This window comes from Acomys minous (genome assembly GCF_964271855.1).
Source record: "Acomys minous genome assembly, chromosome: 10".
NCBI lineage: Eukaryota > Metazoa > Chordata > Mammalia > Rodentia > Muridae > Acomys > Acomys minous.
In genome coordinates this window covers 64,022,909-64,046,266 of record NC_140491.1, presented here as the reverse complement: position 1 = coordinate 64,046,266, position 23,358 = coordinate 64,022,909, and the positions used below count along the sequence as shown (strand labels likewise).

At 44.4% G+C, this 23,358-nt stretch overlaps 1 protein-coding gene and 1 long non-coding RNA gene across 17 annotated transcripts in view; one reads left to right on the top strand and one right to left on the bottom strand.

The window, feature by feature from the left end:
* Positions 1–23,358, bottom strand: part of EHMT1 (euchromatic histone lysine methyltransferase 1) — a 134,154-nt gene that overhangs the window by 97,672 nt on the left and 13,124 nt on the right. For 10 of the 16 annotated variants that reach the window (XM_084798806.1, XM_084798821.1, XM_084798817.1 and 7 more), the window contains exon 2: positions 1,274–1,340. In XM_084798806.1, the coding sequence (XP_084654932.1) occupies positions 1,274–1,340 (67 nt within the window). The remainder of the gene's footprint in view (positions 1–1,273; positions 1,341–23,358) is intronic. The other 6 variants (XM_084798814.1, XM_084798819.1, XM_084798816.1 and 3 more) reach the window with 1 other exon arrangement.
* The window catches only part of LOC311607196, a 61,032-nt gene that overhangs the window by 28,805 nt on the left and 8,869 nt on the right, over positions 1–23,358 (top strand). The gene's annotated exons all lie outside the window — the stretch shown is intronic.

Below are 23,358 nucleotides of genomic sequence, written 5' to 3'. Positions count from 1 at the left end.
TAAAAATTAACAAAGCACACCATGAGACTGAATAGTAAAGGTAAAGAAGACAAACTCCCCAACAGAGAAGAATCACATGACCCAGCCCTAGTCACAGCATGGACAACAGAGGCAGCGCACTGAGGACAGGACAAAGGCACATTTCTCCGCAGACTGTAGGTCAGCTTGTGAGCCTTCGCCAGCCTATGACATGTACAAGCCCTGAATGTTCTCACCTCATAGTTCATAGGAAAAACGTAGAGAAACAATGGTGCAAAAACAGAAAATTCATAAAACATCACAAAGTCTATAAATAAATACAGACTAAAGGATAATGACACAATTACAATAGGAACTTTTTGTTGCAGTATAAAACACTGGACTGTGTGCTGGGGAGAAGACTCAGCAGCTAAGACCTCTGGCAACTCTTCCAGAGGACCTGGATTCAACTCCCAACGCCTACAAAGCAGCTCACAACTGTCTGTAACTCTAGTCCCAGGGAATCCAGTGTCATCTTCTAGCCTCCACAGAAATGTCCACACACGTACAGAGATACACATTCAAGAAAACATTCACATAAAAATTGTAAAAATTAACTATCTCAAAAAGAAAAAAAAAATTAGGACTCTGTAGACCAGGCTAGCCTCAACTCACAGACATCCACATCCACTCGCCTCTCCCTCCCATGTCCTGAACTAAAGTGTACACCACCATGCCTAGCATCGAATTTCCTGTACTACAACAAAAAAAGCTCCTTAATTGACACGTAATAATACTCTCAGGTTAAAAATGCCTATAAGCAGTCACTGCCACAAAGTCAAACTTATCTAAAAGTTAGTGAATCAACTGTGTTTAAAAAAAAATAAATTAGCCTGGTATAATGGTACACATCTTTAATCCCAGCACTTGGGAGGCAGAGGCAGGCAGGTCTCTGAGTTCAAAGCCAACCTGCTCCACAGAGTGAATCCAGGAAAGCCAGAACTACAGAGAAACCCTGTCTTGAAAAACTAAAAACAAACAACACCAGACTCAGGATACCTAATCCACCTATCAAAACTAGATATGCAAAAGGGAGTAAGTTATAAAATCAGCTGGCTTAGAGGTAACTGGTAAAGTGCTTAACAGGAAACATACATGTGGGGAAGCCGAGACAGTTTTTTGTATCTTTCTATAACCCAAACAGACCTACAGAGATGAAAACTACTGTCTGAAGAAACCTGCCATGTGATGAACTAACGGCAGATCAGACAGAAGACAGCAAAGACCCTCTCCTCATGGGGGAACTGGCCCTTACCTTCCCTTAGCAGCTCAGTTTTCATGCAGCAATCCTGCTTGGTCTCTTGCTTGGCCAGAACTGCCTGCTGGACAAAAAAGAAAAAAGACAACTGGCATCAACCAGGGGCCAATACATTAGGGGCATATTCAAGTCAAGTCAGTTACAAAGGTCATCATCACCTTTCCAAATGGGGTTTCCTGGCCCATGGATTAGCACAATCACCTCTAAGAGGAGGACTTGCACTCCTCATGACAGTCCACAGGAGAGTATGCCTAGTCTGCCACTTCTGAGCCACATGTTTGTTTGTTTCTTTGTTTGTGTTTTTGTTTTTCCAGACAGAGTCTCTCTGTGTAGCCTTGGCTGTCCTGGATTCGCTTTCTAAACCAGGCTGGCCTCAAATTCACACTGATCCACCTGCCTCTGCCTCCCAAGTGCTGGGATTAAAGGCTTGCGCCACCATGCCTGGCTGGGACAGCATTCTTAAGGAATGCGCATCTATCCTGCTTACATAGTTAAAAATATGAAATGCCTTGACTCTGTTACAGTAATCTACTTTGATATGCAACTGTTAACTCTTTTCATTTTGTTAACTCTTTTTGAGACAGGGTTTCTCTGTTTAGCTCTGGCTATCTTGGAACTCATTTTGTAGAACCTGACGGCCAAGAACTCAGAGATCCACCTGCCTCTGCCTGCTGAGTGCTGGGGTTAAAGGCATTCACCACCACTGTCCAGCTTGTTAGCTCTTTTTAAGTACTTCAAGTACCCGGCACCTATCAAAAAAAAAGTTATAGGAAGAAAAGGTCATAGAACGGGTGGGGGTTGAAGAGGTAATTCAATGGTTAAGAGCACACGCTGCTCTTCCGGAGGACTGGAGTCAGTTTTCAGCACCCATGAGGTGCTGCTCAAAGTCCAGCTCCTGGGACTCTTCAGGACACGAAAAATAATACATCCAAGTACACATAACCATACAGCCACACACATAGATACATAATTTAATAATAATAGGTCTGGTGTTGTGGCAAACACATTTAATCCCAGCACTCAGAGGGCAGAGGACTCTGTGAATACAAATAGCAAGTTCCAGGCCAGCGTGGCTATACAGTGAAACCCTCTCTCAATAATAATTTTTTAAGTGACAGAAACAGATAAAATTTAATTAGACACTCATATCATACCTACTTGATCTTAAGTATCTAGCATATGGAAGGATACAGTATAGTTTCAAGGCTCTGACCACCAAAATCCCACACTCCTCCTGAAGCTTTCAACTTGTAGAACCTAAAGGTATGACCCTCACCATACTTCTGAGAGAGAAAGGCACAATTTCACGAGGTGAAATCCTAGGATAAATAAAAAGAAGAAAAGCAGACAACCAGAATTCATCTCCCTGCTTCTTGATGGGCTGCGGTATGAACAGCCACCTCAGCCTCCACTACATTTCCCTACTATTATGGGCTGTCTCCTCAGACTGTTCAAAATAAAGCCTCGCTTCCTTCTTTTGTTATTGTCAGGTATTTTGTCCTCACAGTAAACAAAGTAACTAATGCACTCCTGTTCTTGCTGGAGGAAAAGCAGCAATGACAAAACCTTGGCAGACACACAGATGCACAGTTGGCACCCCTGGCCCTTTACCCTGACTTATTGTTCATCTGTCTGGTTCCATGAGACAGCAATGGTCGGTCATGTACCTCTAGCATGTCCATGGAGATCATCAGTAAGAAGCAGGACAAAGAGTTGGCAGGGAAGCCTCTACCTCAACTTGCCTATCTGCTCTCCATAGACAGAGTTGATGGCATTCTAGGAACACCCCAGAAACAGCAGCAGCAGTGAGAAGTCAAAGCATGTTATGGTCTGCATATGAAAGCACCCCTGTTCTAAAACACTTGTTGTTAAAGGTTTGGTTTCTCATATGTGGCATTACTGAGACCTGATAAAAATCAGAAGAGCTCATCAATGGCTAAATTCAGAGGTGTTATTCAATTGGAGGAAATAGATAACTTGATGCGTATACAAAATATAAATTGTCCCCAGCCTTTTCCTGTCTCTTTGCTTCCTGGTTGCATGGGATGAGCAAGCACAGGCATGCAATGTCCAAGAATGGTAGTGCTGAGGAACAGCAGACACATCACAGGAACACGGCAAGACCTGCAAAGCTCCTGCTACTAAAGTCTAGAACACTTGGAACATCAAAAGAGATGGATTATACCCCTCTAAATTCATATGAATACTAAATAAATTCATGTATAATAAACAAATGAAGGCAAAATTCATACTAGAATTCCAAGCAGTGAACACACAAAAAAAGGTGAGATTTAAAAGTCACCACTTCACAGCACCTCGAAAGTCACCAAGCTACCAACACCACCATGCTCAGATCTGATGCATTAATGAGTACTAAACCTACTGAGTCGAAGCCTGGTTTTAAAAATATAATGAGGTACTTATAAGCCACCAAGTATAGTGGCCTACACCTGTGATTCCAACGTTCAAATATGGTAAAAAATTATTTTGAGTATAAAGGCAGCCTGTGTTCATAGCATGACCGTGTCACTGAGAAGAAAACACGAAGGAGGGGAGGGGAGGGGAGGGGAGGGGAGGGGAGGGGAGGGGAGGGGAGGGGAGGGGAGGGGATAAAATAAAACTAAAGTGTATTTTCATAAGGTCAGAGAGGTGGCTCAGAGGTTGAGAGCATTGGGTGCTCTTCCAGAGGTCCTGAGTTCAATTCCCAGCAACCTCATGGTGGTTCATAACCATCTATAGTGAGAGCTGGTGCCCTCTTCTAGCATGCAGGCATGCAGGCAGGCAGAACAGTGTATACATAAGTATTTTTTAAAGAAGTATTTTCATTATTTCAGAGCATCCGTAATTGCAAAAACAAAAACAAAGAATATGGAAAATTGCACAACTAACCTTGAAAAAAATCAGTATCTTATACTTGAGGAACACATCCTCTACACAATTGCACTTGTGTAGTTTCCTAAAGATGTATAGCCTGGAACCAATTACACAAAAGCATATGGCAAATAACCTATAGAGAACAGGTGGCCTATACTTTTCAAAAAACACTGCTTCAGAAGCTGGAGCAGTGGCTCAGTAGGTAAGAGCACTGACTGCTCTTCTGAACAAGCCAGGTTTGATCCCAGAGGACCTGGGTTCAATTCCCAGTGCCCACATGGTAGTTCACAACTGTCTGTAACTCCAATCCCAGAGGATATGACATTCCCTTCTGGTCTCTGCACACATGTGGTACACAGAAATAAAGTAAATAAATAGACCTTATATTTTGTTTACTATTATGGTCTATGTGTGTGTGTGCTTGAGTTCAGGCACACATGTACGATGGCACACAGATGGAGGTCAAAGGGTCACTTTCAAGATTCAATTTTCTTCCTCTACTGTAGATTCCGGGGATGCTGCAGCTCAGGCCATCAGGCTTGTGCAGCACACACTCTCAGCCAGTGAGTAATCTCCCTGAGTCAGCTCTCTCTTTAAAAGACCTTCCAGAGATTTTCCTACCACTAAAATGCTGCTTTTCTTTTTCTTTCTTTTTAACACATATTTTTTTAGTATGTATACGTAAGTGTGTGGTTCACATGCACAGATGTCTTCAGAACCAGAGGACAGCGTGAAGGAGTCAGTCGTCTCCTTCTATGATGAGTGAGTTCCGGAGATTGGTCATTTGTTGTTGTTTTAATGTGCATTGGTGTTCTGCTTGCATGTGCATCTGTGTGAAGGTGTCAGGACTCCTGGGGCTGCAGTCACAGACCGTGGTAAGCTCCCATGCCAGTCTTCTGGAAGAGCACCCAGTACTCTTGCCATCTCTCCAGCTCCCTGGTTGTTTTTAAATAGACAACATATACACAGCATTTCAACTGAATAAACTTCCCTCATGAATGACAGAAAAATAATGCTTTTCATATATATGTAGCTCTTTTTTTTTTAATATGTAGCTCTTTATCCTTTGCCACTCTAACATAAAATGACTTTGCATCAAATACAATTTGTCATTAATACAGTTAGCCGAAATTTCACAACAGACAAGATGCTTTCCTATTTAGTTAGTATATATTATTAGAATTCTCTGTTCATTATGAACTCCAAAAGCACTGCTGGCACTTAATTGCCTGCTCCTGCCTAACTTCACTGCCTCTGCACATCATGTATACCTGGCATCACCTAACAAACATGACCCCTTCCTGCAGCGAGGGAAAGGCAGGGCACAGCTTTAGGTAAGGTTCCCTCCCCGTGTCAGCATCCCAGGAACTTGCCTATTTCTGCCAAACTGTTGATTTTGGTGTTTACTTTAAAAATCTGAGTAAGAGAAATATAGAAACCCAGATGCAATATGGGCATGGTGGTGATACACGCCTTTAATACCAGCAAGAGCAGAGGCAAGTGGATCTATGTGAGTTCAAGGCCAGCCTGGTCTATAAAACAAGTACAGGACAGCCAATACTATACAGAGAACCCCTGTCTCAGAAAAACAAACAAACAAACAAAAAAACATTAAAAAAGAAACTCAGATGTTGCCTTTTGTACGATTCCTAAAATTCAAACAATGAAAAATAAAGAATAGATGTACTTTGGATGATGTGTATTAAATTTACTCAAGACAAAAGACTATGGAATTATTATTATTATTATTATATATATACTATGCATACACACACATTTTGTTTTGTTTTGTGTTTTGAGACAGAGTTTCTCTATACAACAGCCTGGCTGTCCTGGATGTGCTCTGTAGACCAGGCTCACCTCAAACTCACCTACCTCTGCCTTCTGAGTGCTGGTATTAAAAGGAGTGCGCCACCGCGCCAGGCTTGAGGCAGGGCCTTACAATGTAGCCCAGGGCTGCCCTTATACTTGTAATCCTACTTCCTCCGCCTCCCAAATCTTAGAATTAGTTGGTCTCCATTTATGCCTGGCTTATCTTTTGTAACTAACATTTTACAGACAGGGAAGAACTAATGGAAATACTTCACCTCTAAACTGGGTAAAACAAAGGCCTTTGGTATGCCCCAGCCCTGCACCTACCCGTGAGCCCGACACACTTGGGGACTTGGACTGGGTAGTGACACTCCAGGCAGGTAGAAGTACCCTCTAAGCCTCCAAGAACATTGCCCTGGCTGCTTTACCTTAAAAAAAAAAAATTACAGAAGCTTTGCTACACTTCCATGTTTGGCTGTCACAGAAGAACTAGCATACTTAAAATGTGACAACTGATCCTGCTGTCCACAGTACACTATGGCATTTTGTAATCTGCCTTGTCAACAGTCCACAGGAAACAAGGACTCAACATCTCCAGAAACTCATTTAGAAGAGAAGTTCCTATGAGTCTTCTCAAAACAAAGATGAATAACCCTCCAAAAGGTTAGTATTCTATAAAACCTTCCCCATCCTGTGAAATTCTTTTTTAAGATTTATTTATTTTTATGTCTATGAGTGCTCTGTGTGTACACCTGCACACCAGAAGAGGGCACCAGATCTCATTGCAGATGGCTGTGAGCCCCCTTGTAGTTGCTGGGACTTGAACTCAGGACCTCTGGAAAAGCAGCTCTTAACCTCTGAGCCATCTCTCCAGCCCTCCTGTCAAAGTCTTGTGTGTGGTTTGTTGTTGTTGTTGTTGTTGTTGTTGTTGTTGTTGTTGTTGTTGTTTTTTAGGGGGAGGAGGTCTCCCTCAATCACAAGTTTCTTATGCCTGTATACCCAATCCCCAGCCCAGACATGGTTCTCTCCTGTCATTTCCTTTCGTGCTGATTATGAATTAGTCAATCACATCTTACTGTGAGGATGAGCCCACCAATGAAATGAGACAGTCATCAACCTACATTAGGACAAAATCTAAATGAATCTCTCACTTAAGTTACTGGCTCACCAGGTTTGGATTACTGGACACCCTTTGCAAAAGTCAAATTACCTTGCTAAATTACTTCTACTGTCTCTTTGACACCGGGAATACTTTAATGTTCTTTTCCAACATACCCTCACTGGAATCATTTTATTCTTCGTTTTATTCACTTATTTTGTGTTCTAAAATGTGACTAACAATGTTGGCTGGACCTGGCTTTATGTAAGATGACATGAATGGCGAGAGTGGTAGAATTATCCCCTTGTCGTTCTTATTTGCCCTGCCAAGCACACAGTATACAACCCAAAAGAAGAATTTCTCATCTCATTATCAAGGTTTTAGCCACAAATGGTATCCTTACATGAAGTAAAATCCTACCACATATGGTGATACACGCCTTTAAACCCAGGACTCAGGAGGCAGAGGCAGGAAGATCTCTGTGAGTTCCAGGTCACTCAGGACTACACAGTGATACCTATCGCTAACAAACATAATGTGAAACCTTTGAGGGAATAGGAGGGGAAATACACAGACAGCGCAGGGGGTAGAGGGCAGGTAAGCACCAGAGCCGGAAGGAATGAGGATATTTTCAAAGATATTTGTGCCCCTCCCTCTGCCTATCCTATCTGGACTATTGAAACAAGAGACATCAGAAAGTTAGAATTTCCTCTAGAAATCTCATACTGGCAGAAGGAAAAGCTTAAGCCTGATGTTAACCAGGGGTCAGGAACTTGGAAGCAGGAAAAAGAAAGACTTTACACAGTACCCTGCTTTGTAGGAAAAGACTAGAGCTAAGACAATGTTAGATCAATCAATAATAACCCATCTTGGCCTGGGCCACACCTTGACTGCTTAATTATGCGTCTCTTGCCTACTTAAACCGCACCTTCACCATAGGAGCCTGGGCCACTAGATCTCTTTGTTCATCTTCCCAATGTTGCCACACTGAGTAATTTTTTTTTCTTCTGTTTTTACTATTAACTTGGCTCTTCTAAGATGGATGGTCAAATCTAGCATATTCAGACTGCCAAGGCACAAGCTCTAACTCAAACTCCAGTAACAGTCCCAAAACTAGCTCTGTCCAAAGGGCAGATCCCTCTGGCACTAGAAGTCCCTGCTCTGTAATGCAGAAACCAACTCGAAAACTATAACCCATCTCATGGACTCAACCACTACTGTTTCAAGACTCAACTCTGGTATCTGCTGCCCCTCACTAAGGCTTTCCAAAAAGCGGTAGGACTCACAAACAGGTGTGTACAAAACTACAGGCCAGTCTCCACCTCCAAGCTTTGTCCCGCCCCTTCACAGGTAATTCCCCACGATCCACCTGAAGCCGCTGCCACATCTGGTTACATAACTTTAAGACTGTGCAAATACAGAAGGCTAAGTGTTGAACAGGTCTTATGTTTAAAAGAAGTCTAAGCCAGTGAAGGAGACATTAGGAAATAGGACTCCTTGTCAGTAGGGCAAGGCTGAAAGATAAATATGGCTGAATAAATCTCTTATGAAAGGAAGAGAGGGAAGAACTGGGGGGAAAAACGTTTTGCAAGCATTGACACCTTTTGCACTTTAGCCTACAAGTATTTCTAGCTATCTGTGTTGGGGACCAGGTCAGCTTTCACGTGTCAACCCACGCTTAAAAATATCCCCAGAGGGAATCTTCTTGCACTTTGTGAAAACTTGTCCTGAGGATTTTACAGCGGAGTGTGATCTCAGCATTTTACAGTGCGTGGGGAATCAAGAAAAAGAGTCTTTTAACCAAGCCAGGTGGTGGTGGCACACACCTTTAATCCCAACACTCTGGAAGGCAGAGGTAGGAGGATCTCTGTGAGTTCAAGGGCAGTCTGGTCTGCAGAGTGAGTCCAGGACATCCAGGGCTGTTATACAGAGAAACCTAGGAAGAGAGGGAGGAGGGGTCCTCTCCCAATACAGAATGCAGTATTAGCCAGCTGAACTTTTCTCAAATTCCACATACAAGGCAAAGATCAAGGTGCAGGCTCTAAGTTCTAGTCAAAATTAGAAATGTGTCACATCTTGATTTGAATGAAAATGGCCCCCACAGGCTCATAGAAAGTTGCACCATTAGGAGGTGTGTCAGTAGGGGTGGGCTTTAAGGTTTCAAATGCTCATGCCAGGCCCACAGACTCTCCCTGCTGCCTGCCAATCCAGATGTAGAACTCTCAGCTCCCTCTCCAGCACCTTGTCTGCCCACAATCAGCCATGCTCCCCACCATGATGATAACAGGCTAAACTAAGCCTCTGAACTGTAACCCAGCCCCAATTAAATGCTTTCCTTTATAAGAGTTGCTGTGATCATGGTGTGCCTTCAGAGCAATGAAACCCCAAACAAAACAGTCAAATTCTGGCTCGCCACTGACTTCCGCCTCAGGATAGCTGGGTACTCAAGGGTTAGGGTCAGCACCTCCTCAAGAACTAAGAATACAAGGAAATGCAAGATGTAAACAGTTCTCAAAGACAGAAGCATCTTTAGCTCAGCAATCACAGAGACTCAAAGCACAGTCCTGTCCCTAAGTCTCCGCACACCAGCTTTAACAGCTAATTATCAAAGGGGTGGGGAGAGGAATAAAGAACCCTGTCCATGTCTGAGATTTTTCTCCCTTTTGTCTTTTCCATTGGCAGGAAAAGAAGAAAAAAAAGAGCCCATTACTAAATTTGGAATATGCAATTAATATCCAAAGTAGCCCCCAGAATTTACATTTAGGGATTTCAAAATCCAGAACAGATTCCTTTTCCATTAACCCTTCACTGGGCCTCTCTACTAAAAAAGCAAATTAAAGTCTCTCCACCCCTGCTGCCTCTAACAAGGGTTCCTTCAGTCACCGCACTTTCCCAGAGAAGGTAGGACTATGACATACTATGGGTATCACACCACAACAATCCTTCGCAGACCTCACAACTGCCTAAAGCAAAAGAATATGGTGCAGTAACTCTCATGGACCTGGACCAGATCACAGCATCAGCGCTGCTCTTCCACCACATTAGCTACCACAACACGGCCCAGCCACCTTGGCTGAGGAGCCCAATTCACACAGGAGGCTTCAAATGCTCAGGTCTACAGCATAAACAGTGAGCGCAAGAGATGTGAGCGTAAACAAACCTACAGATGAGCTCAGCCCAGTGTCGAAGCCTTCCAAGCCCAAATGTGGACTCATAAACCAGACAATTCCACATATACCAGGTACCATGTCTGAGTGTTACTGTTCTTTCAACCACTAAGCTAGAGTATTAAATGACAATGTCCTTTCTACCCTCTTGCTAACTCCCAGTGGGAAACTTCTATTGCCAGCGAAGTTCCGGAACGCAGAATTCATTTGACAACTCAAACTCTATGGGTGGCTGCCAACGCCCTGGGCTAAACAGCCTTTATATACCCACAGAAAATGTAACTACAGGAAAGATGAGCAAACCAAGAATTCAAGCAATTGAACTGGTCATTGTTATAAGCAAATCTGAAAAGAATAGTCACTAGACAGGAACAAAGCAAGAACACAGTCTTCAGCCCTTCCAACTAAAACCAACCTTCAAGATGAGGAAACAAAAACAAAAGCCATGTATTTATGGTGGCACAGGCCTGTCATTCCTAGCACCAGAAAGGCTGAGACAGGAGAATCAGTAGTTTGAGGCCAGCCTGGGCCACAGACTGAGACTGCCCCAAACACAATCTCTAAGATCCAGCTATGACTGGAAGGAGCATGACTGGTAGACAAAGGAATTTGATCTTTGATATACTGGATCCAAAGGACCCTGCAGCGAGTTAGGTGAAACATGTACGTGTGACTTTGATTCCCCCCCTAAACTTGCAAGTAAAGACATATTTCCAGCCACCAAGCACATGACAATCTACTCTTTTTATTTTATTGTATTCTGGAACTAAAAGATTGAATTTTAGACCTTGCCCTTGCTAGACAAGGGCTCCACTTCTGAGGAACATCTATAGCTATCTTTCTACATTAAAAAAAAAAGTGTATACAGCCTCACTAACTGCCCAGGCAAGCCTTGAACGGTGGCCCTCCTGCTTCAGCTCAGTATTTGGGACTGCAGGCCTGTGTCACCAGGTACAGTCTTTTTGAATCTCATTACACAATGGTCAAACTTATATTTGGTTTATGACAAATATAAGTTTCTGGCCTTTCTAAACTAACAGCTTTCTTCCCACTTGCGTCTCTATGTTATCACAGCATAGTGAATTCTGCCTGCTCACCACGTCAGCCAGTTATGAAGTCAGTTCCTGACCCCACAGTATGTGAGGTGTGTGCATGCTTTAGCAGCAGGCTGCTGCCAGATACCTGTACAGACTTTGCATAAACAGCTGTGACCAGGCAAGCCCATATTCCTCTCTCTCCCTTAATTTAATATAGAACAAATAAAATGAAAATTCATGAAATTCAGTGGAAGCCACAAGGCTGCTGACCACCACCAAGAATGCATCAAGGGAGGCTAAGGGGCTGGACAAATGGCTCCTGCTCTTCAAAGGGTCCTGAGTTTAATACCCAGCAACCACATGGTAGCTCACAACTATCTATACTGGAATCTAATGCCCTCTTCTGGCATGCCGGTGTACATGAAGACAGAGCACTTACATAATACATTTAGATAGATAGGTAGACAGAGAGACAGACTGACAGAGGAGACTGCGTTGATAGTTCATTCAGTAAAGTACTTGCTATGAAGGCTAAAACCCCCAGCATTCATATAAAATGTTTTGGGTGGTAAAGGATACTTATAATCCCTCACAGACGGATCTCTGGGGCCTTTCTAGCCAACTAGTCTAGTCTACTAATCAAGGCTGAGGTCCCCATGAGAGATCCTGTGTCAAAAAACAGGGTAAACAGTTGTTGGGTGGTGTTGCTCAGGGTTTACCTCTGGCCTCTACAAGAGGCTGAACTCCACACCCAGCATGCACGCATTGAAATACACAGACAGAGACAGCACAGATAGTAACTGCACAGCATGGGCAAACCCTGGGTTTGATTCTCATTGCTACACATACAAAATGGCTCTGAAAGAAGTCTGAGCATTTTGATATCATATAATGAACCTACATAGCTCAGATCTGTTCCAAAGATCTACTCATTAGCTTTTGTGTTTCAGCTAAACTTTTCATAATGAAAACCTATTACACAGAAAGAAGACTGCCATGTGCCAAATAAATCCATGTTTTATGAAAATCAGTACCAGAAACAGTTCCGTTCTACAGGACACTGATGCGCTGCTGGCCAAGTCAGTGTATAAGAGAACACAGTGGGGAAGAGAGACTGCTCTAAACATCATGAAGATGCAAAAATGTGAGGAGCCTGCTAAGAATATCAACAACAACAAAAAGGCACTTTGAGCGAGGCGTGGTGATGCACGCCTTTAATCCCAGCACTGGGGAGGCAGAACTCTGCTAGTCTACAAAGAGAGTCCAGGACAGCTGGGGCTACACAGAGAAAGCCTGTCTTAAAAAAGAAAAAAAGAGCATTCTGAGATATTTAGGAGCGATCTTCTACACTTGTTAGATACTACCAACAAATTATTGGTCATTTTATATTTTGCCAAATGTAAAAACCACCATAGTGAATTTTTTAAATTCACTTATTTTTGTATAATTGTGTCTGTGTGCATGCACGTGTGCCACAGCATACATGTAGAGGTCAGAAGCCAACCTGGAGGCGGGAGGGGGAGGAGGAGTAAGTTCTCTCCTTTCCACACGTAGGTCCCAGCAATTGACCTCAGAAGCAGTGAGGCTTGGCAAGGGGTTCCTTTGCCCACTGCGCCATCTCACCAGCCTGATTATTCTTAAAGTTTGCATTTTTCAGACTATGCACTGTTTCAGTCACTGTTCTTCTGCTGTGAAGAAGCTCCATGACTAAGGCAACTGTTATAAGGACAATCATTTAATTGGAGGCTTGTTCCTGTTTCAGAGGCTTAGTCCATCATCATCATGGCAGGGAGCACAGCAACGTGCGACAGGCCCGGAGCAGTAACTGAGAGCTACATTCTAATCCATAGGCAGAAAGATACACTGGGCCTGGCACGGGCTTTTAAAGCGTCAACACCCACCACAAGTGACACATTTCCTCGACAGGGTCATACTTTCTCATCCCTTTTAAATAGTGCAATGCCCTGATGACCAAGCATTCAAATATCAGCCTATGGAGGCCATTCTTTCTTAAATATATTTTATTAATTTATTCATATTACATCTCAATGGTTATCCCATCCCTTGTATCCTCCCATTCCTCCTTCCCTCCCATTCTCCCCTTACTCCTCTCCCCTGACTGTGACTGAGGGGGACCTCCTCCCCCTGTATATGCTCATAGAGTATCAAGTCTCTTCTTGGTGCCTTTCACAGGGGACAAATGGTGATCATGCCTGAGGCAGATGGAAAAGTACACACAAGCCTAGTGAGGTCCCAAACACTCAAAGGCTACAATTCACATGCGTTAAAGGCAGAAATGTCCATCTCATATGGAGAGAAGGGGTAAAATGAAAACAGCTACAACAAATGTAAACACCCAGGTACAAGATGCCTAAGGTATACTACTTTAACTCTAAAATTGAGAAGGACGCAGAGGCAGGCTAATCACTGTGGGATCCAGGCCAGCCTGGTCTACAGAGTGAGTCCAGGACAGCCAAGGCTACACAGAGAAACCCTGTCTCAAAAACAAACAAACAAACAAACAAACAAATAAATAACCCACTCTCTTACCTCTCTTCCCCTTCTTCTCTTTCTCTTCCTCTCTTGCTGGCTCGCGCTCTCTCTGAAGCGCCCTTCCCCCTTTCCTGCTTTCCCACACTTCTATAATAAACTTTTCTATATCATTTTTTTTTAATGAGGGGTCTGGAGAGATGGCTGGAGATTAAGAGCACTGACTGCTCTTCCAGAGGTCCTGAGTTCATATCCCAGCAAACACATGGTGGCTCACAGCCACATAATGAGATCTGATGCCCTCTTCTGGCCTGCAGGTGTACATGCAAACAGAGCACTGCATACATAATAAATAAATAAATCTTTAAAAACAAAGGAAAAGAAACCATAAGGATAGTGATTCATTATTTCTGTTTGATCTTGAGGGTCTCCTCACAGAAGACCGACAGGTTACGTTTTGGACTAAGTGAACAACATCTGCCTCGCTGTGGACAGCATTACCCAATGGACTTTCTGTCTTATATGTGCCAGTTTACTGGTTTCACAGCATATTAAGTGTTGGAAACCATGTAAGCAATAAGGCACTGGAATAGACGTTGGCAACAGCTGGTAATAAATATCTGCCAACTGTAAGACAGAGCTAGACTACCAAGTAAAAAGAACCAGAAAGTAAAGGAAATTCTGAAAGTTTCTTATGTGCTTTAGTTTATGCCACTTTAATGTTCTTTTGGTTCCTAGAATTGTTTTTTGTTGTTGTTGTTGTTGTTGGTTTTTGTAATTTATTGTATATGAGTGCTTTGTCTGCAGAAGGGGGCATCAGATCACATTACAGATGGGTGTAAACCACCATGTGGTTGCTGAGAATTGAACTCAGGACCTCTGAAAGAGCAGGCGGTGCTCTTAACCACTGAGCCATCTCTCCTGCCCTAGAATTTGTTGGGGTTTTTGTTTGTTTGTTTTTTGTTTTAAATACTGCTCCAGCTGGGTGTGGTGGCGCATGCCTGTAATCCCAGCACTCAAGAGGCAGAGGCAGAGGCAGGGGGATCTCTGTGAGCTGGAGGCCAACCTAGTCCAGGACAGCCTAACTACAAGAGAAACCCTGTCTTGGGGGTAAAAAAAAAGTCTGCTCTAAAAGCCACTGCGATGATTCAATGGATAAAGGCACTTGCTATTAAGCCTGGCAATATGAATTTGATGCCTGGGACCTACAGACTGGATGGAAAAAATTGACTCAAGAAAATTGTCCTCTGATCTCCAAATGCATGCTATGGCAGACACATAAATACAAAGGAATAAACAAACAAACATAACATTACTCCGTGAAAACACTGGTCCTTATACTCCTGAGACTGACAAGGACTAATCTCAGGCCCCACCATTACCAGTGCTGTTTTGTTTCTTCCAGAAGCCTATACACCCCAAAGCCTCATGAGGAATGCTCCCCGCTGTCACAGCGCAGCATGCTTCTTACAGTCAGTTTTGGAAGAGTGCAGGAAGCTCAGCCTGGCCTCTCCAGGGCTGCTCAGGGGGTGATTTCATTCTAAGCAATGTGGTCTGAGAAGAAATCCTCATGTTCAAATGTGTTCCTGCAAGTGATGGTCAGTTAAGTAAATGCTGTAGACTACTGCTCTGTAGGTATGACATGGCTGCTACTGCTTTGCAATCAGAACAGCTACTGTTACTCCCACAAGACCACCACAAAACAGGGTCAACGAGAAGTGAGAAGTCATCAAACACCTGAAATTTCAGTCACTCTAATTCAGCAGTTCTCAACCTATCACATATCATTTACATTATGATTCATAAGTTGTTATGAAGTAACAATGAAATATTTTTTATGGTTGGGGGGTCACCACAACATGAGAAATTGTATTAAAGGGCTGCAGTGTTAGGAAGCTAAGATATAATTTCACATGTGATCTTAGGGGGTGTTTAGACTGGCTCCCTCCCCCCACAGTCTCAATTGTGTGTGAGTGTGTGTGTGTGTGTGTGTGTGTGTGTCAGTCATTACTTTATATTACATTTATTATACTGTACCATACTGGAATGTCTGGGAGTAGGACATAATTTTGAGACAATGTCTCACCCTGTAGCCCAGGTTAGCCTCCGACTCACGATCCTCTTAAAGGGAGATCCACATACAACCACATACAACACACCCTCTCACCTGAGTGCACTTCAGGAAGCAGCTGCACTGCCTGCGCTATTGGTGGTAAGGCATGAAACTGAAGCTACAAACTAGAACAACGGCCCAGTGTGCTCTTCTTCCCCGTACATTTGAAGCGGCAGCTGCACCGTTCCTTCTATGGATGATGAAACATGACTAAGGCGGAGATGTCTGCCCCGAAACAAAAGTCAACGTCAAATTTGCAGGAAAATCTAAAGAGGTTGACTTCCTCTATGTCTTATGTTTAGAATGCCTTCTTTATCCTGTGACCTCCCAGGAGACATAATGTCTCAAAAAATGACTGACAGAGCAAGGAATACATTGTAATTCCTAAAGTAGCACATAAAAAATGAGATATAAGAAAACTGCAGCAAGCCGGGCATGGTGCTGCACGCCTTCAATCTCAGCACTCGGGAGTCAGAGGCAGGAGTATTGCTGTGAGTTCAAGGCCAACCTGGTCTACAAAGAGAGTCCAGGACAGCCAAGGCTACACAGAAAAATCCTGTCTCGAAAAACAAAAGAAAGGAAGGAAGGAAGGAAGGAAGGAAGGGAGGAAGGAAGAGTAACATTTGTACTGCCCCATACGGTAAATAAAGCATGCAACTGAAGCTAGACTGCCCACCGTGCCGTGTGAGGGACAACTTACAATGAAGAAAAGACATCTTCCATGTTGCTCTCCAAATAGGCAGAGAGTGAGGGAGGATGAGGCGGAGGTACTGACTTCCCATTTGTTACAGCGAGGTTGATGTAAGGAAAATACAAATTTAGATCTATCCTAAACACTCCCTCTTGAAATCCTAAAACTGAACAATAAAAAGAGAAGAAAACAAGGTAGAAGTGATAGTGAAGATGCTCAAGCAGGGTGTGGTGGGTGGCGCACACCTTAACCCTACCACTCAGGAGGCAGAGCCGGCGGATCTCTAGAGCTCACGCTGCCCTACAGAGTCCTAGGACAGCCAGAGCAACAGAGACCTGTCTCAAAAGAAAAGGGGGGGGGGGCGCGGCAGTGTGGAATTGGCAGTTCACTAAGTCAGATAGAATTGTGCTCAACCAGGCAGAACTCAGGAGGCAGAGGCAGGCAGATCTATGTGAGTTCGAGGCCAGCCTGGTCTACAAAGCAAGTCCAGGACAGCCACGGCTACACAGAGGAGCCCTGTCTCAAAAAACAAAAACAAAAAACCAAACCAAACAAAACAAAGGATTGTGCTCACTGCAAAGAAAGTTAGCTCAGTGGGGATCGCACTACTGATGGGGGGCTTCTGTAGCCTTCCCGAGCCTCGTGGTAGGACATGATCTTCACCAGTAGAGAAATTTTAGTGAAGGAGTGACTGAGATCAGTGTGTAATTCATGTTCATAAAGAGCTAAGGCAATCAGGAGTCAGTGAGGAAAAGACAAAAAGGAGCGTCTGAAGTCACTGAAAATCAAATCTGGCAAGACATGGTTTAGGATTGGGGAGCTAGCTCAGTGCTCGCTCTGCGAACAATGAGAACTTGGATGCCCAGCCTCCACGTAAAAGCCTGAGTGCAGATGCCTGGGCCTGCAATCCTAGTGCAGGGAGCAGCCAGCTAGCCTATCGGTGAGCTCTGGGTTCAGAGACCCTGTCTCAAAAAACTTGTTTGAAGCCGGGCGTGGTGGTGCATGTCTTTAATCCCAGCACTCAGGAGGCAGAGGCAGGCGGATCCCTGTGAGTTCAAGGCCAGCCTGATCTACAAAGCGGGTCTAGGACAGCCAAGGCTACACAGAAAAACCCTGTCTTGAAAAACAAAACAAAACCAAACCTTGTTTGAATTAGGTGGACAGTGATGGAGGAAGAGAGCACTGTTGACCTCCTGCCCCCACATTCACATGTGCTGGGTCCAGAGACACTCGTACAGGCCTGCGGGATGGAAAGGAGCCTGGCCCCACACTCACATGTGCTGGGTCCAGAGACACTCACACAGGCCTGCGGGTTGGAAAGGAGCCTGGCCGGTCATAGCACTGCTGGCTCCTCCAAGGTACAACGTCAGTTCCCAAAACCCATGTCAGCCTCTCACAACGCCTGTAACTCAGCTCTAGAAGATTCAACATCTTCAGGCCTCCTCTGGCACGCGCGCGCACACACACACACAGAGCACGGGGCGCTGTTAGATAGGAGGAGACAGAAAGAGACATAAGACTTTTTTTTTTTGTTTTGTTTTTAAAGGATTTGTGAAAAGCTGAAGCTGCAAGGAATTTTTTGAAAGACAGCCAACTACTGTGTTTAATAGCATGTAGAAATTTTAAAGTGCAAATAACAGTTCACTAAAGAAGTAGAAGGCATGCAAGTAATCTTCATTGTACCAGCTATTGTGAAGGAAGTAAACGGTGTGAACTGGCTGCTTTTCACAAGACCGCCAAGGGTTGTTTGCAGGCGAGGACGGATCAGAAAGACTTGATGCTCTATACCAAACTACAGATTTACTGGTCTTCTAGTGAAAAATATGTGTGCTGGGTGGATGATGGGGCCAGGTGTCCCTTGGTTTCTGGCAGGACTGATGAACATCAAGGGCAATGGGCAACAGCGGACAGAGAGGGAGCTGGAATGGCGCATGTTAAGAAGACTGAACTGAGCTTGTCTTGGTAAATACTCTCCCCAAGAGTATGCTATGTAAGCTTCTTGGCGGGAGGGCCAAGTTGCCCAGCTGTGAGCCCTTTCAACAGCCAGCTGTAGCCAACGGGGAAGCAACTGCAAGCCACAGCCTGACACAAAACCCATGAGAAGCTGCAACAAGCACAGGGGAGACGCACCTGCATAACTCTAGCTCCACTTTGGCACGGCTACAGTAGCTCCCATTTTTGTTTTGGTTGGTTGGTTTTTTGAGACAGTATTTGTGTGTAGTCTTGGTTGGTCTGGACTTTTTGTACACCAGGCTGGCCTCGAACTGAGAGAGACCCACCTACCTATGCCTCCCAAGTGCTGGGATTAAAGATGTGCACCACCACTCCCCGCACTAGCTCAAATGTTTATTATCCTCTCATCTGCTGAACCAAGGCCAAATGATACTTGCTTGAAATGCACACACCTCCAATCCCGCACTCAGGAGGCAGAGGGAGGTGGGTCTCTGAGTTTGAGGCCAGCCTGGTCTACAAAGCAAGTTCCAGGACAGCTGGAGCTCTATTCAGAGAATCCCTGTCTCTGGAAGGGGGAAAGGTACACATGAATATGAAATCCAGTGTCTGCTTTCCTAGGAAGGCACCAACTTGAATCAGTCTGCCTAGAAGAAGGCCACCATCTTGTGGTTAAAAAAGTAAGTGCAGGCTACAAAAAACAAAATGTCTGCCAACTCCTTAACCACAATGTTAACAAGTTCTTTACTCTTTTGTTGTTGTTGTTTGGTTTTTGGAGACAAGGCTTCTCTGTGTAGCCTTGGCTGTCCTGGACTCGCTTTGTCAACCAGGCTGGCCTCAAACTCAAAGAGATTCGCCTGCCTCTGCCTCCTGAGTGTTGGGATTAAAGGCATGCGCCATCATGTCCGGTTCAAATTCTTATTCTTGCTCATACTGGAATGGTTTTAATCTTTACAGGATAGTGCTCCGTATCAAGATTGATATGGCACAAAAACTCCTATCTCTAGATGAATTTCATTCATATTCTAAAAAGATGGACCATGTTAGATACATTAAGTTTTATGTTAAAAATGTCACACTCAGTGGCACAGGGCTGCAATCCCAGCACTCAGGAGGCAGAGGCAGGCAGATCTCTGTGAGCTCACATCCAGGCCAACCAAGGCTACACAGAGAAACCCTGTCCTGGGGGGAGGGGGGCGCTGGGGAGGAGGTCACTTCCAGCTGGGCATAGTGGCGCACGCCTTTAATCCCAGCACTCATGAGGCAGAGGCAGGCAGATCGCTGTGAGTTCAAGGCCAGCCTGGTCCATAAAGTGAGTCCAGGGCAGCCAAGACTTCACAGAGAAACCCTGTCTGGAAAAACCAAAAAAAAGAAAAAAAAAGAAAAAGAAAACCAAACAAACGAAAAGCTGTCACGTCTTTAAAAAGAACACCAGCTCTCCTGGAATCAGAGTTACAAATAAATGTTGAGAGCCCCCATGTAGGTTCTAGGAACTGAACATGAAAAAAAGGAAAAGGAAATATCTGCCTGTGTTATAGCCTATCTATCCTACTTGCTCATGTGCCCAGCAGAAACCTCCAGCTGTACCTGCTGACTCTATTCTTTTGAAGCAGCTCCATGCTGAAGAACCACCTCCCCTGAGACAGGGAGAGCAGGCAGAACCAAGCAGGTGCATAGGGTACAGCTTCAGTATGCCCGGAGAAAGTTTTACCACCAAACAAAAAATAGAATGTTTAATTCCTTAATGGTTGTACAATAAACATTAAGTACCATTAAATCTTATAGCATATATTGCTTTTAAAAATTACTGACGCCACAGTCACTTATGAGTACACAACACCCTCACTTCTTTGCCACTGCTAGGAACACTTGAGCGATGGCAGTGAATAGGCTTCCCAGTGCCTGCACCCCAGCTTCTTTTCAAGGGCAGGCACAAAGGAATCATCCCCATTGTTCCTGCTTCCTCATTACAGTGCTGTGAGCTGCATTTCCTCAGAGCTGAGAGAATAACCTACCTACCCTCCCCCACCCTTTTGTTCCAAGAACATGCTCAGAAACATATTACCAACCAATCTGTCTAATCTGTCATTTGCAATAAATCAATAAATAGGTAAAAACACAGTTCCAATTGGGTCTCTCTCCAAAAAGTGGTCAGCACTTGCCTATCCATGGTCTTATTTTTCCATTAAATCACTTTTAAAAGCCAGGTGTGCTCTGTTGCCTTGGGTTTCTGCATTTCTTTACATAGTCCTGTCATTCCAAGGAAAATGAAGTAGCCGAACGTACAGCCAGGCCAGGCAAAGGAAAAAATGTAAACCTGTGGACTAAATGAACCGTGAGCAGAGCAGAGAGATCACCCCATTTACTGATCCAGCCCAGATCTCTAGTCCCTGCAGCCAAGGTCCCTGAACTGGCTCACCTGGCAGGCTCTGCCTCGGTAACTAGCAATGAAATTGTCCTTAGGACAGGGAGGAAGAATACGAAAGTCAGAGTTAGCAACAGGGATTTCAGGGAGGTTTTCTTGTTTTGTTGCTGCTGCTGGGTTTTGGTTGGTTGGTTTGGTTTGGTTTTTCAGAACAGGGTTTCTCTCTGTGTATCCTTGGCTGTCCTTGAACTCACTCTGTAGACCAGGCTGGCCTCAAACTCAGAGATCTGCCTGCCTCCCAAGCGCTGGGATTAAAGGCGTGCACCACCACCGGCCAGCTCTTGCTATCAATGTTTGAAGAAGAAAATAACTACTGATTTATCATCCACGTAAGTGAAAAAGCCATAGCCAGGCACTGATGGCACACACCTTTAACACCAGCGCTCTGGACACAGAGGCAGGTAGATCTGTGTGAGCCTGAGCCTGTTAAGAGACAGTTTTCCGGGCTGGAGAGATGGCTCAGAGGCTAAGAGCACTGGCTGCTCTTCCAGAGGTCCTGAGTTCAATTCCCAGCAACTACATGGTGGCCCACAACCATCTATCAGAAGATCTGGAACCCTCTTCTGGTGTGCAGGTGTACATGCAGGCATAAAACTATATATGTAATAATCTTTTTTTAAAAAGAGAGAGACAGTTTCCTAGCTGGGCACAGTCCGAATCCCAGCACTCAAGGAGGCAGGGGCAGGAGGATATCTGTGAGTTCAAGGCCAGCCCAGTCTACAAAGTGAGTCCAGGACAGCCAAGACTACACAGAGAAACCCTGTGGGGGGGGGGGGGGAGACAGTTTCCTGGGTCCAGCCATCTCAGGAACAAGTTCCATCTTGCTGGCAGGGTCAAAGCTGAGCTCATACTCCCAGGCCCTGGAACCCAACTCCTTCAGATGTCTCATGTTTGCTGTTAATCAGCATAGGACGTAAAGGGGGAAGTAGCCGTTATCTAAACTAGGGCACACAGGCTGTGACTGTGTTGCCTGTCTTGATCTAAAGCTTGCCTACTCTTTGTTCCCCTATCTTCTTAGATTCCCGGTCAGAGTCCAGGAGAGAAACAGACTGCAAAAATCGGATTCAAGAGTCCTGAAATCAGGTGACCCAGAAAGGCCCAGTCACCCATTTACTCCCTTGCTCAGCCCCTTGTGGTCAATACAACAGCTCCCCCTGCTCCCCTCACTTTGTGTTCATATCCTTTAAAAACATTGTGCAACCAGGAGGCAGAGGCAGGTGGATCGCTGTGAGTTCAAGGCCAGCCTGGTCTACAAAGCAAGTCCAGGACAGTCAAGGCTACACAGAAAAACCCTGTCTCAAGAAGAATGAATGAATATATATAAAACAATCTTCTTTGTGGGACACAGTTCATATCCCAAACTGGCAGTTCATATCCCTGCTGTCACAGAAAATAAGCTTTCATTTAAGCTTCCACCTCTGAAATGAGTCTCCTACCCTGAACCCCAGAAGGCCAGCCTGGTCTACAGAGAAAGTTCCAGGAAAGCCAAGACTACACCGAGAAACCCTGTCTTGAAAAGCCAAAAGCAAAAAGGAGAGAGAAAAGTCATGAACTTCTTCCTGCCATAAAAAAAGTAAGCAATTAATTTCAAGTGTTCTTCAAAGCTTTCAGGAAGGGAAGCCGCTCGCTCCACTTTTTAAAAATTGTACATGGCCAGGTGTGGTGGTGCACCCCTATAATCCCAGAGGCAAGTGGATCTTGGTGAGGGATTCCTCTTTAGTACAAGACATGTTCAAGTGCAAAAATCATAATGTAATTAACTCACTTTAAATTAAGAATACATCAGGTGTCCTGGCACACGCCTTTAATCCCAGCACTTGGGAGGCAGCGGCAGGTGGATCACTGTGAGTGAGAGGCCAGCCTGGTCTACAAAGTGAGTTCAGGACACCCCAGATAACACAGAGAAACCCTGTCTCGAAAAATTAAATTAATTAATAAAACAAGATCTCTTACATACCTACCTGCTACCTACACAGAAACCAGAGAACCCTAGCCACTGCCTTATCATAGCTCCCTGTAGCAAAATAGACATTAAAAAAAATAAAAACTGAAGGAAAACAAATTTATATAGCCAATACAAATTCATAAGCAGGGGTCAGATGGCTCAGAAGTTAAGAGCACTTGCTCTTGCAGAGGACCTAGGTTCAAATCCCAGCACTCACATGGCATCTTTCCAGCTCCTGATTTTATCCTAATACTGCAGATTAAAGGTGTGCGCCACCATGCCCAGCTTGCATGATGCGTGCGTGCGTGCGATGTACAGACAAGTTTTTTGTTTTGGGGTTTTTGTTTTGTTTTGTTTTGTTTTGTTTGAGACAAGGTTTCTCTGTTAGGTGTTTATCAGCAAATGAATAAATAAAATGTGTGTATACCAGTGGGCATGGTAGCACATGCCTGTAATCCCACTGCTCTGGGAGGCAGAGG